A 14057-nucleotide genomic window follows, 5' to 3' on the forward strand; every position below is an offset into this window, starting at 1 on the left:
GAGTACACTTCTCAAGTTTGCAGACGATGCCAAGCTGGGAGGGGTTGCAAGTTCTTTGGAGAATAGGATTAAAATTCAAAATGACCTGGACAAACTGGAGAAATGGTCTGAAGTAAATAGGATGAAATTCAATAAGGATAAATGCAAAGTACTCCATTTAGGAAGGAACAATCAGTTGCACACATACAAAATGGGAAATGACTGCCTAGGAAAGAGTACTGCGAAAAGGGAGCTGGGAGTCATAGTGGACCACAAGCTAAATATGAGTCAATAACACTGTTGCAAAAAAAGCAAAGATCCTTCTGGGATGTATTAGCAGGAGCATTGTAAGCAAGACAGGAGAAGAAATTCTTCCACTTTACTCCGCGCTGATTAGGCCTCAACTGGAGTATTGTGTCCAGTCCTGGGCTCCACATTTCAGGAAAGAGGTGGACAAATTGGAGAAAGTCCAGAGAAGAGCAACAAAAATGATTAAAGGTCTAGAAAACATGACCTATGAAGGAAGATTGAAAAAACTGGGTTTGTTTAGTCTGGAAAAGAGAAGACTGAGAGGGGACATGACAACAGTTTTCAAGTATGTAAAAGGTCGTTGCAAGGAGGAGGGAGGAAAAATTGTTCTTCTTAACTTCTGAGGATAGGACAAGAAGCAATGGGCTTAAACTGCAGCACAGGAGGTTTAGGCTGGACATTAGGAAAAACTTCCTATCAGAGTGGTTAAGCACTGGAATAAATTGCCTATGGAAGTTGTGGAATCTCCATCACTGGAGATTTTTAAGAGCAAACAGCTGTCAGGAATGGGCTAGATAATACTTAGTCCTGCCTTGAGTGCAGGGGACTGGACTAGATGACCTCTCGAGGTCCCTTCCAGTCCTATCATTCTATGATTCTATGGAGGAAATCAACACTGCTGGCTTATCGTTCACACCGGTGGTTCTGAGATGTTGATAATAAAGGATACTTACTTGGTTGGACGATAATCCGGTATGGAACGATCCAGTGAAATTTTCTCACTGAGGTAGGAATTATAGCCATATTTCTCGTGTGGCCCCTTAGCTTTCTCTTCCTCTGCTGGGGAAAGGGTAGCAGGAAGCCCACCTTTACCACGCCCACCGTAGCCTTCAATGAGACCAAGCGACTTAGACAAACCTTGGGAAAGAAAAAAAAGATAATTGTTGTAGAGTGCTTATATATCAAATCACCACCACAGCCCTTCTATGGGGCAGTAGGTAGATGCTCTTCCTAGTAGCTGCAGCCAAATAGTTACACATTTCTCCCGGCAATAAGTGAACGTCTGTACGGACCAGCAAATCAGATGAAGGGTACTTTAATTAAGGACTCAAGTTAGATATTCAGAGTCTGTCATACTCATTTTCACAATTCCATTTGTTTGGAGAGATCGTACATTTTCACAAAGGATATACTGTTACGTGTCTGTTTGTTCGTATATCTACTATTTTAGAGTCCATCACTATTGCATGTACAGTACATGCTTCCCAGCCATGCAGGAAGGGGAGTTGAGAAATTCATCATCTGCAGTGATATACCCCATCAGTTAACCAAAATGCAGTCCTGGAAAAAAGTTCCCCATCAGTAGCCAATACGATGATGCCTCCTGGAGAACTGTACATATACTGCAAACTCTATTTAGTTGTTAGGGACATTATGGTTATTTATACCTACTTCCCTTTCTCAGTAGGGTAATTACATATAAGGTTAGATGTCCCCAGGAGGAGAATGGGCTGAACACAGAATAAGAATAGAAACAAGTTGGGTAACTGCCAAGTGAATAAATTTTTTACTAAGTATGAACAGTGAATAGCATACAAATGTTGCTGATTTAAAAACAAATTTTCCCTCCTAGCTTTCTTAAAGTGCCACAACATTCTTAGGCCTTTATCAAAAGGATTTATTCATTCATATCTGTGTAGCTGTAGGAATTAAACAAGGTTCAAGAATGAATCAAGGAAAATAATAATAATAATGATAAGGGAGGCTGTGGGAAACCAAGGTAAGACTTGCTTCACTAGCGATATATAGTGCCTGACATTTTAACATTTTTCACTAGTGGAGATTCAGACCTTTCTCTTTGGCAGATGCTAAGAAGTTTGATGGATGATTATTTTTTTTTTTAAACCTTGATATTTCCTTCTTCATTTTTATTTCCGAGAGCCCTGATTCGCAAAGCAGGGCTCTCCATCACCCTGCTAATGCTTAAGACAAGAGAAGATGGTCTTGTAACTAAAGCACAGTAGTCAGAATTCAGAGATCAGAGTTCTACTCCCAAATTTGCCATGGACATCATGTGTAACCTTGGGCAGATGACTTAGCCTCTTTATGCCTTAGGTTCCTCCTTTTCAAGATAGGGATTTTAAATACTTCTCTACCTTAAAGGGTTGCTGCCAGGCTTAACGAAAATCATTTGTGAGCATAAATCACCGTGAAATCCTCTGACAGGAGGTGTTATTATTATCACAGCTTCTGACAAGGGATCTCTATCTTGCCAACTCTCCAGATTTTATCATGAATCTCATGATATTTAAGGGCTGGAAGTATGTGAAAATCTCAAAACACAGAAAGCAAAATGAAAAATTTATTATTTTTCATGATTTTTAAGCTACTTGAGATTTTTGGGGGCTGACTCATAATACCTGGGGTTAGCAATACTGTAGAACCTGGTCTCACACTTTGCTTTTAGGACAGCCTGGACCATAGTCTGATCTCACTAACACCAGTGAAAATTCAGAGTAACTCTCCGATGGATAGATTTACTCCAGATTTGGACCCATAATTTTAATTCATTCTTCTTTACCCTGTTCATGAAATATCTTTACCGAGAACTCTCTGTGATGAGTAACATTACCCTACTCTCTACCAGTGCTATTTCTTGGCTGGTAAGAATATAGCACAGTGTTATGAAATATCCCCAGAACGTCTTCCATGCAGTCACATTTTATTATAGGTGCCTTAAGCTCCTGCTGGTTAGTTTTTAAAGCTCTGACCCCTTAACCTTCCTGGGTTTTATTTATTTATTTACTTAATTTACAACTGTGTTCCTCCCTTACAACATTTACCATTGTGATTTTTTTTAAAATAGGTTTCAGAAGTACTTAATAGAATTATGAGCTCTCCATGCAGAAGTGCTGAGCTAATGGTTTTTTCTTCCTCTTTAGAGACCCCTTAGATGACCCTGAGGCTACATGTTGACAGGGCTTAGAGCCTTATCTACATTAGGGGTTTTTTTAAGCAAAAGCTCCCTAAAGTTGCTAGCCCCAGAATAACTCACTAGTATGGAATGGTTGTCAGAATTTTTAATATCCTGTTTCACCAAGCTCAGAGCAGGTCTAAATGACATGGTGTTAAAAATCTCGGCAGCCATAGGAGGTGTCCACCATCAATAACAGTGGTGGATCTGTATCAGTGCTAGCAATAGTGGGACATCTTTGCTAAAGAACCCTAGTGTAGTCAAGGTTCTGTGTCTTGTGAACATGCAACCTCACTGTCAACGGAGGAAGCTCTACTCAGTAAATAGCAAGAACTGACCTCCAGCTCATCAGCTTTGAATGAAAAAGCTCATCATGTCATTAACTATTTTATTTCGAGACATTAGTCATGATAGAAAGACACACAAGTGTTGATTCATATCGACCAACTAAACCGTCACTGAAGCTAATTTCCAGATATACATCTTTCTGCGCTACTCCTCCATCAGCTCATGGTGTTACAGCGAAAGCTGATAAACCGACGTCAAACCATGTAATCAGTGAAATAAATTAAATACGTAATTCAATCATTCTGCACACACTAGGCAAGGGATCTGCAGTGAGCAAATATCCTCTTTCGGTGCTGTCCTGTCTGGCATATCAAAGGCACCCAAAGGGGTGGTCACAAAAAATGAAAATCCCCAGGTGTGATGTGACAACTAGGGTCTATGCATTGTACTCAGGGTTGGTCTCATGCCTCCTCCCCCAGCTTAGGCTGTCAGAAAGGTTCATCAATGCAGCTAAAGCGTCACTTTGTTTTAAGGTGCTTTGAACTGCCGATCAAGACATGTTTGGCGAGGATGTTAACAGCCCAACTCCAACAGGAAAATGAAAGAGACAACATTTGTTTCCAACTGGTTGAAAAGCTGTCTCCAAAGAGATGAGATTGAAGAGAAATAGTCAGATAGGGACCCTGATCCAGCAAATCACTTAAGCCTTTTTTCATTTTATTTTATTTAGGTAAATAAATGTGCTTTAGGCACCCTTGTGCTTTCCATGTGCTTTAGGCACCCTTGAGGTAACTTAAAAATACAGCTGAAGTGCAGCCGTACAATTTCAGCTAACACCTCCACTGAAACCAAATAACTTAAAAACTCAAATCCTCCTCAAACAATTCACCAAGCTCATAAGTCCTCCTCCCAACCACTCCATTTTCAAATGCCTGGGAAAAGAGAGGAGTCTTACAGACATGCCTTTCACACACCCTTCCAGTTGGGCCTCATTGTTTGCTTGGGCTCCCCCCACCTATTTTTCGTCATGTTGTTCTTAGATTATAAACTGTCTGGGGGCAAGAACTATCGTTTTGTTCTGTGTTTTGTACAGCACCTAGCACAACAGGGCCCTGGTTTGTGACAAGAAATTCTAGGTGTTACTGCAACACAAAGAAATAATAATAGTGTGCTGAAGATCATCAGATTTGGGCTATTTTGGACCATAGGAAGAGTTATTTCCAAAGATACAAGACCAGCACCCTCCTCTCATTTATACCAACGGGACTGTGGCTTCCGCACCATTGCTGATATCCGCTCTGATAGTATGGCCCATACAACATGTCTAGCTTTAAGCAAGAGTGGTACCATTGAGTTCAATGGAACTAGTCGCATGCTTAAAGTAAAACGTGCTTAAGGCCTTTATAGATAGTAAGTATATTTTTAATTCTCTGTTTGTCTTTCGCTGCTTCTAGGGACCCTATGTCTGGGTCTCAAAGAGTGAGTGATCTCCCCTACCAGGTCCATGCTGCTGACAGAGAATGAATCATTAAATGCTTCTGGTGATTTAGAAGCAGGGAACAGTGAATTGATTCTGATAAAAATAGAACAGACATGAACCTTTCCCAACAAGCAAACCAAATCTTTATTATTCTGGCCAGGCACAGAAACGTAACTGCCAAACTGCTGCCAGAAAGGTGCTTTTTTGCTTTGGTTCCATCCTGTCTAGAAGTGATAAACACCATTAATCTCGCCAAAAAAGCCTGACATTAGGTGATTCTCTGCTCAATTTTACAAACTCAAGAGATTCAGATAGTTTGGATAGAGGTCAGGTATTGATCTGGACTGGATCTCTGAGCCACACCCATCATTAAATTACATTCTCCCAAATAACACCTCAGGAAGGGTATTTTACTCAAAGTCTCCCAGACTGATTTGAATTTTGGGGCAAAGGAGCATCCAGCTGCAATAAGTAAGAGTCTATGCCTACAACGCTAAATATCTGAGTCACTCCCGCTGAAAAGCCAGAAATCAAATTCTCCAGGGACTCACAAAGTGTTGGTTTTCTTCATGATGGTATAAAAAATTAATTTCTATAGCAAAATTATTCCTACACTAACACTGTTACAGTAACTATATTCTTCTTCTCTTAAACTAGCAATATATTTGATAACGAGACAGTAGCTTTCTCAGATAATAATCTACAATATAATGTGATATACAATCTTCAACTACAAAGCACCCAGTCAAACAGAGAGCCCATGCACAGTGCAACTGGGAAAAACATTTTGCTATACTTCAGCACACCTGAAAGCAAACATTAATCTGGCTTGTATAAATATTTAGGGAGCAAACTTCCTTCATTTAGAAGTACAGAGAGTTTGCAATAGAAAGGGCTTAAGGGTGCAAATGATCATTTACTGGCAAAGATTGTCCCAAGCCATAATCGTTGGATCCAAATTAAGAACTCAGTTTCTCTAAAAGGTCAGGACTGTTCGAATTCAGTTCAGACAGTTATAGAGCTCAGGACCAGCTGAAAAGTTTGGATCAGTTCCAAACTTCTCCAAAGTCAGACTGTTAGCACCCAGGATTTTTGTTCATACCCTGGTCTTGTTATTAGCAGAATAAAAGCAGGACTTAACAACAGAAAGCAACTCAGAGTTGGAAGACCTAAGAGACCTGGCTGGAATAGAGAATACAAGAAGAGCTGCAGCCATGCCCTGGAGCTAAGATCTCAATGGGTCTCATAAGCTAAGCAGGGAGACTAGACAATACTTTGATGGGAGACCATCAAGGAAACCCCAAGACACTGCACGAAGTGGTGCTGGTAATTTAATTAGGACCCTCTTCTTTCCAAGCTTGTACTGAAACAATTGCCTCCAGCAGGTAATGTGCTTCTGGAGGTGCCATCTTTCAAATGCACCTTAGAACCGTCACACTGATCACTTCTGGTCATTAAAGATGCATGTTCCTTTTTTTCCCCCCCAAGAGGACCATTGTCCCAGCCCAATTCTGAATAAATTACATACCGCCACCCTAAATTTTCCATATAGTTTCAAATGGATATAGTATTCCTTTGTTCTTCCTAATTTCTTGTGTACCATTGCTGGGTGATTGAACAGCTGTTATATTCCATTCCAAAGTGCCTAGATACCAGTGGTGATGTGATTCTTGTAGATGGTCTATAGTAAAGCTCAAGGGGATGACATGCGCTGTAATAAGTCATATTAAATCAGAAGATACAACATACATGATTTGAAAGAAAGATCTACATTTTACAGTGCATGCACTGATACTCTGAGGCCACTGACAAGTAATGGAGTGACCCATACCGTGTGAAGAGACGACTGTCTGTTCCAGGCACCTAGATACTCTGTTTGGATCCGGATGATTCAGAAAGTGCATTTGCAGGAAGGTCAAGAGAAAGAGCATATTTCAGCAATCCAACCTATTTATAATGACTGTATGAATAACGCTCACAGCACTGGCCAAGGTAAGGGAACTCCTTAACCTGGCAATATTACTTAAGTGCTATTCATTTAAAAAAAAAAAAAAAAGCTGATCAAGTGGTGGCATGAAATGCTCAACTGAAAGGAAACTCAGCGTCAAAAACACAGCCAAGAACTGTACGGATTTTGCTGACATAAAACCCAAGGCATCCAAATGCAAACCGAGGAAGTTCACCTTAGTCAGCCTCTGCCTAAGACCAACCCGCAGATACTCATTCTTAGTAGGATATAGGCACAACCAATTTTTTCCCCTTCTACAGGAATGAATTTATATCAGATGTCTAAGCCAGTCTAACAGACTACCATACATGGACTGGCGTCAAAAGGGGGGGAAATAGTTATATCTATGTTGATAGCAGGAAAAATCTACAGCACACTGCCTCATATTAAAAACTGAAAGCAATAACAATATATAGAAATTAAATACGAGTGCCAGTGTTGCACTGTCATTTCTAAAGGCACAAAATTGCCTTCAGGGTCAGTAAATCCAACTTTTTGACACAACTGCATGTTGATGCCCGACAGAAACATATCTACCTGATCCATGTGCAGATGTCCAGATTTGCCTACGTATTTATGAACTCGGTAGACTTCCTCTAGTACAAGTACTGAGATAGATCCTTAGAAGGTATCAATTGGCATAGCTCCATTTAGTTGAGGTTCTGGCCAGCTACATTTATTATTTTGCTCTCTCCAACTTTTTCCTATCTGCCGTGCTCCTGAGCTCTGTTCTTTGTAAGCAATTTTGGACAGGGACTCCGGCTTGTGTTGTGCGTAGTGCTGGTTGAAAATTTTCCCACTGAATGTTTTTCCATCACAAAATAATGATTAGTCCAAACTGAAAGATTCTATGGGATTATGTCAACTTTGAGGAAATTTTGTTTAGGAAAAAAATGGAAATGAATCATTTTGATAAGGTCAAACGGTTCCGTTTCAATCCTATTTGTTTTGACCTTATCCGAATGGTATGTTTTGATTTTCCTTTTCAAAATGATGTTATTTTGCAATTTATTTTTATTGTTGCATTATTTTTTTATTTTTACTTTATTAATGTATAGTTTATATTTATTATTTCTTATTGTATATGTATTTTAATATTTTAATGTTTTCTTTCACAAAATAATTACAAATAAAATGATATATAATATAATAATAAATGGTGTGCCTGACCCAAAATGAAATGTTTTCAAAAATGATGTGTCTTGGGAAATTCAATGTTTCATTCCAAGTCGGAATAATTTTTTTTTCCTGAAATGGCAGAAATTCCTGTGAATCCTGGTTCCCAGACAGCTCTAGTCATTTGTTTGTACATTGTAAAGAACAGTGGGGGGCTGGTCTATGATTGGGGTCCCCAGACATTACCATAATACAAATAATAAATAATAATTCTACTCACAATTGTTGCTGTTGAGAGATGTAACATGCACCTTTCGCAACCCTTCCCTTCTAGCCTACTCTTCAGCGTGTGAAAGAGTTATCAGGACAATGCTCCCAAACCCTGCCAGCTCAGACACCGAGTAAATGCATTGGATCTGGATGGAATACAGTTCTGCTTGGCAGGCTGGATCCACAGCTGATGATATCAGCACATTAAAAAAAAAAAAAAAAAAGGCAAATTTCTGCCCTCTTGCCAAATTGATTTAATGTATCAGAGGGCAGAAAGTGACTCCAAGAGTCTGTCCTGCAGAGGCTGGAGAGCAATAATCAAGGAAAACATTAGGACAGGCATGAGAAATTGGAAGGTTACTGAGAGGGTGGGTGAGATGATGTTGGAAGAAAGGTCAAAGGTGGGGAGGGATAAAAAATATTGGCGATCCAGGTCCCATTTAGTTGACTACCTGTCAGTGCATTTCATCACCTCTCGGACACTAAGCTGGCTGCATGTATTGTTTTCCCAAGGTTTCTCACTCCATTTATTGTGCAGTTTTACTTGGCTGATTCATAAGTGTCACAATTTGTTTCCTCCATGGCAAACAGCAAGAAATGCCTACAAAGCCCTTTGCTCTAGTTTCTTCCTCATAGGGCTGGACAGCTCTTAATAATGGCTGGTTTGGTCTGGGGTGACCAGATGTCCCGATTTTATAGGGACAGTCCTGATTTTTGGGTCTTTTGCTTATATAGGTTCCTATTACCCCCCACCCCCGTCCCGATTTTTCACATTTGATGTCTGGTCACCCTAGTTTGGTCTGTCTCATACTCTTCTCTGAAATATAAATCTGTTGGCTATTTGTTGAGGCTCGGGAAGGAAAGCCCAACATAAGCAACTGCAACTGTGAATGATTCACTAACCTTGCTGTCTTGTCGGGATAAATTTTCAGCACAGAGAGTTAGACCGCCTGGCTACCATTAAAACTGACTGAAACAGTGAGGTTAAACTGCCATGCTAAAGATTTCTCCCGCAAAGCCTCTGGAATGAGATATATTTTATTATATACGATCTAAAATGTTATACAGATTGTTTTTAATTATATTTTATTTAATATAACTAATTTAATATAATCAAATGTATAACATTATAGTATTGTACATTACAGACAATGTAACTAGTCAGATAACACCTAGACACAAGTTGGGTGCTTTACAGTTCAAAAAGAAAGGCAAGGCCTACAGTCTTCCACCCCTATTTAGCAAACACGTACAACCAGTAACCCTATGCACATGACCAGTTCCAGCAATGTCCTAGATCTGCTCACATACTTGAGTGTTGGCACCTGACCTTGATGGGTGGAGTTAACAAACAGTAGCAGCTAGAGATAGAGAAGGCCATGAGGTTAAAGTGAGGAAGGCCATGGGTTAAAGTATGTGGTTACCATGTTCAGGCACGTGCATATCTGGGCATTCATGTAAAAAGGTTTCTCTAATACAGGGGTGGGCAAACTATGGCCCGCGGGCCAGATCTGGCCCACGAGCTGTTTTAAGCCAGTCCGTGAGCTCCCACTGGGGAGCGGGGTCTGGGGCTTGTCCCGCTCCGGTGCTCTACCCAGGGTGCCGGGTCGGGGGCCGCACCACGCGGCTCGGCCCCGCTCTGGTGCTCCAGCCAGGTCACTCCCAGAAGCAGCCGCATGGCCCCACTCTGAGGGTAGGGGACCGCTCCACACGTAGGAGCAGGAGAAGGGACATGCCGCTGCTTCCAGGAGTCGCTTGAGGTAAGCGCCGCTCGTAGCCTGCACCCCGAGCCTCTCCCCATGCCCCAACCCCCTGCCCTGATCCTCCTCCAGCTCTCCAAACCCCTTGATCCCAGCACGGAGCACCCTCCTGCAACCCAAACCTCTCATCCCCACCCCCACCCCGGAACCTGCATCCCTTCCTGCACTCCTGCCCCAGCCCTGATCCCCCTTCTGCCCGCCGAACCCCTCGGTACCAGCCCAGAGCACCCTCCTACACCCCAAACTCCTCATCCCCAGCCCCATCCCATAGCCTGCACCCCCAACCAGAGCCCTCACCCCCTCCTGCACCCCAATTTTGTGAGCATTCATGGCCCGCCATACAATTTCTATTCCCCGATGTGGCCCTTAAGCCAAAAAGTCTGCCCATCTATGCTCTAATGTAATAATCACAGGCTAGATTCTGACTCAGGCTAAGTACCTGTGCAAGGAACTAAGACCCATCTTACATCCATATTGAGCCACCTGGAATTTAGGTCTAGGAGTAAGCATAACAACTTGCTTGCTTCCTGCCTACCCAGAAGAGATGGGTGGAGATTACATTACATTATCACCCTCTCCAAAGCCCCTTTACGATACCAGAATGGTGTAAAGGGACCTTAGTGTGACGTTCAAGGGCAATTGTGAGTTATTTTGGGGAAGTTGTATGGCCTGTGTTCTACAGGAGGTCAGACAAGATGATCCCTTTTGGTCCCTTTTGGCCTTGGAATCTATGAATATGCACTCGGAGAAAAAAATCAGGCTAACAGTTTTTGATTTTTTTGTGAAGTTCTGTCCAAGTGGTTAACAGAAATTATTCTGCATATTTTCCTCCCACAGAATCTATTATTTTCAGGTCAAATTTTCTCAGGAGAAGTTGTTTATTTTAAAAATCCACATAGTCTCCCCCCCCCTTTTCTGTGAACCATTTCTTTTGTCTGCAAATGAGCCAATTACAAGGGGGGGGGGGGGGGAAGAGAGAGAGAGATAATCACCTCACATATTACATGGGCATTTATTTTTAATCTGGCAAGAAAGGAAATGCCACGTTTTAGTGCATGCATTATAAAAACCAAAATTCAACTCACCCCATTCCCTTTGTTATGTGAATGGGCACACATGATTCATTCTTGTTCACACCAAGCCAAGCTATATTTCCATAACAGAGCCTTTGATAACCACAAAAAGAAAAAGTGCAGAGAACTCCACAAAGTCCACTGGAGTTCTCACCATGCAGATCTAATTTAGCTACAAAGACCCTAAGATACATTGAATTTTACAATGGGAATCAGCATATATTTCTACTTCAAATTTCTGCACAAGGCTAACATAGCCATGTTCCATATGATCCCTCCCAGGTCTACAGTTCAAAACTTCTCATTAAAATGCTCTTTAAAGTGCTGGTTACTTTGGACTCAGTGTCTCCCACAATGGCCAGTCCGAAAAGTAATAAGAGCATTTCAATGCAAATATGTCATTGTTATGCAAATTTCTCTGCCGAAAGAGAAACTTTGGGTCAATATATGTATTTTCTGCAACCACCTACATGCTTTTTCCTGCTAATTATCTCTTACTGAGCTATGGTCTTGCTACTTTTTAAGGTCAAGAAAATCTATTTTACAGGGTTTTGCTCAGTACATTTAATCTTTTATATAGGCTTTTCTCTGGCTGTGCTTGGACACCATTCTCACTTGGAGACTTAACAATTCATTGGTGGTTCACCAATGGTTCACCGAATTTGGTCCATTCGGATACGCAGGGCACCCTAGAGAGTATTTTTGCTCTTTCAAGTTCTTCTTATTTGTTTGTGCTTGCAAATAGGTCAAAGGGGTGACATGGCAAGACTTGTAATATCTGAGGGCACTTATAAGAGATGCAATTCAGTAACAGGAGAGGAACATTTTGTACTGATTCCTCTTCCCCTTAGCTCCCTTCGTCTCACACACATAGTGTGAAATGCATACTAACCGTATAGGATTCAAAATGCACATTATTAATGAATCAAGATGCTGTATGTAATAAAAATATATTAGTAATGAAACAGTACCTGGGTATATGCACATCAGCACCCCTTGTAGGACAGAATCATAACTGCTCATCTGGATCCTAATCCTTATACTGCTTACAGTGAAGGTAGAGTGTCATATAGCTCAAGTACTAGGAGCCACAGTTTTGGAGTCAATGAAACTACTCACGTGTTTAAAGTTAAGCATGTGTATATGTCCTTTGCAAGATAGGGGTTTTGAAGCAAGAGGTTCAGCATTTGCCCTCTACTGTCAATGCAAAATTATGGATGGTCAGACTGCACAACAGAATGAGAATATGGAATTCCTAGAAGGCCACAGATTTGTGTCTGATCAAAGGCTCTAAATGCTTTAAGACATAATTAATGTTCAAGGAACCCCTATAAGGAAGCTAAATATATTACTTAGATTTTAAACTCTTTGAGGCAGGGACCGTCTTTTTGTTCTGTATTTGTACAGCAACTAGCATACTGGGATTCTGGTCCATGTTTGGAACCCTAGTTGTATGCTGCTGCAATACAAATAAATAATAAGAACAAATTACACCCATTTTTCTGATGGTCAAACAGAGGTTGAATAACTTGTTCAAGGTCATTCAGCCAGAAAATGTAATGTGTAGAAACAGAACTCAAGAGGCCTGTCTCCAAATCTTCACTTCATTCTGCTGCACAACCCATGCCTTCTTCCTGTGGTTATCTTTGTAAATTGCTGCATTTTAAGGTGAGGTAATATACGGCAACATACAGTAGTTCTAGTCTCCTTGAACATTTAAATCCCCAGTTATTTTGCTTAGCCAGATTTATTTACATGATATATAGCAGCCCCTTGATCTTAGTACATATCCTCCACAACTCAACTGCTGTTTCATAGCAGTCAAAACAGTTCAATTCCTAAGTAGATGCTGCAGGGGATGATCTACATGAATCTAAACAAATGTATGGAGGCTTAATCTCATCTTTGAGTAGATAATGTATAGGGATTCAGCCCACTCTACCGAATAATGCCTAAACTGGCCAATACCTGGCTCGAAAGAGCTGTGCCTTCTATTTATTCCTTATTGATATTAGCCTAAAGAAACAGCATTACTTATTGTTTTTCTATTTGTATGTGATTTATTTATCAATGGGGACATAACTCATGCTGCAGATGTAGGTCAGGAGAAAAGTCAAAGTGGTACAAATTTGCTTACGTAGGAGAAACTGCCTTCCTACAATGCCTAGCAGCTCCTCGGATCCACAGTTCAAAGGGAATAATAAATGACTGGGAGTAAGCAAGGGAACAAGAGAGGAGGCAGCCAGCAGCTTTACCAATAGGTCTTTTAGACTTGATTTTTTGGTTTTTATGATATATTCTTAGACCAGCGTGTACAAACCCAAACCAGTTTTAAGCATTTGGAAAATCCACTCACAGGAGCAATGTCAGAAGTAAGGCATCTGTAATAGCTTCTCTAGAAGGGTCATTGTGACTTTCATTCTCTCCGTGATAGAAGAAAGGGCTTCTCTAATTCTGACACGACAACATAGCGGAAAGCCCGTCTTTCCACTTTAACCACTGCTGGCTTTTATGATGATTACTATCCAATGGTTCATCTTCTGCTATTTCATGTTCTTTACAAGCTCCTTTCACTTTGGTCAGGTGGCTTACCATGTTTGCCCTACTGCCTCTCCACGCAATACTACACATACATTTTTCGGTGATTTGCTATTTATCCTTTCCCTTTTGCTTCACTTTCTTATGGCTGTTGTGTGCCTATGTTTCAACCACATGCACCATGACTGGCAACACATCTTAAGTATCTTGGGCCTCTCCTGGAGCTGCTGCATGTGTGACACTTCTGCTGAAGTCAACACGAGTTGTGCTCATGCAGTACTGCCAGGATGGGGCACCTTTAGTGGGGGTACTGGGGTTCATG

General features: G+C 41.1%; 1 protein-coding gene across 1 annotated transcript in view; it reads right to left on the minus strand.

The window, feature by feature from the left end:
• GALNT17 (polypeptide N-acetylgalactosaminyltransferase 17) overlaps positions 1 to 14057 on the minus strand; it is a 278406-nt gene that overhangs the window by 211020 nt on the left and 53329 nt on the right. The window contains exon 2 of the mRNA XM_065418385.1: positions 963 to 1146. Within this exon, the coding sequence (XP_065274457.1) occupies positions 963 to 1146 (184 nt within the window). The remainder of the gene's footprint in view (positions 1 to 962; positions 1147 to 14057) is intronic.

This window comes from Emys orbicularis, chromosome 17, assembly GCF_028017835.1.
Source record: "Emys orbicularis isolate rEmyOrb1 chromosome 17, rEmyOrb1.hap1, whole genome shotgun sequence".
Lineage (NCBI taxonomy): Eukaryota > Metazoa > Chordata > Testudines > Emydidae > Emys > Emys orbicularis.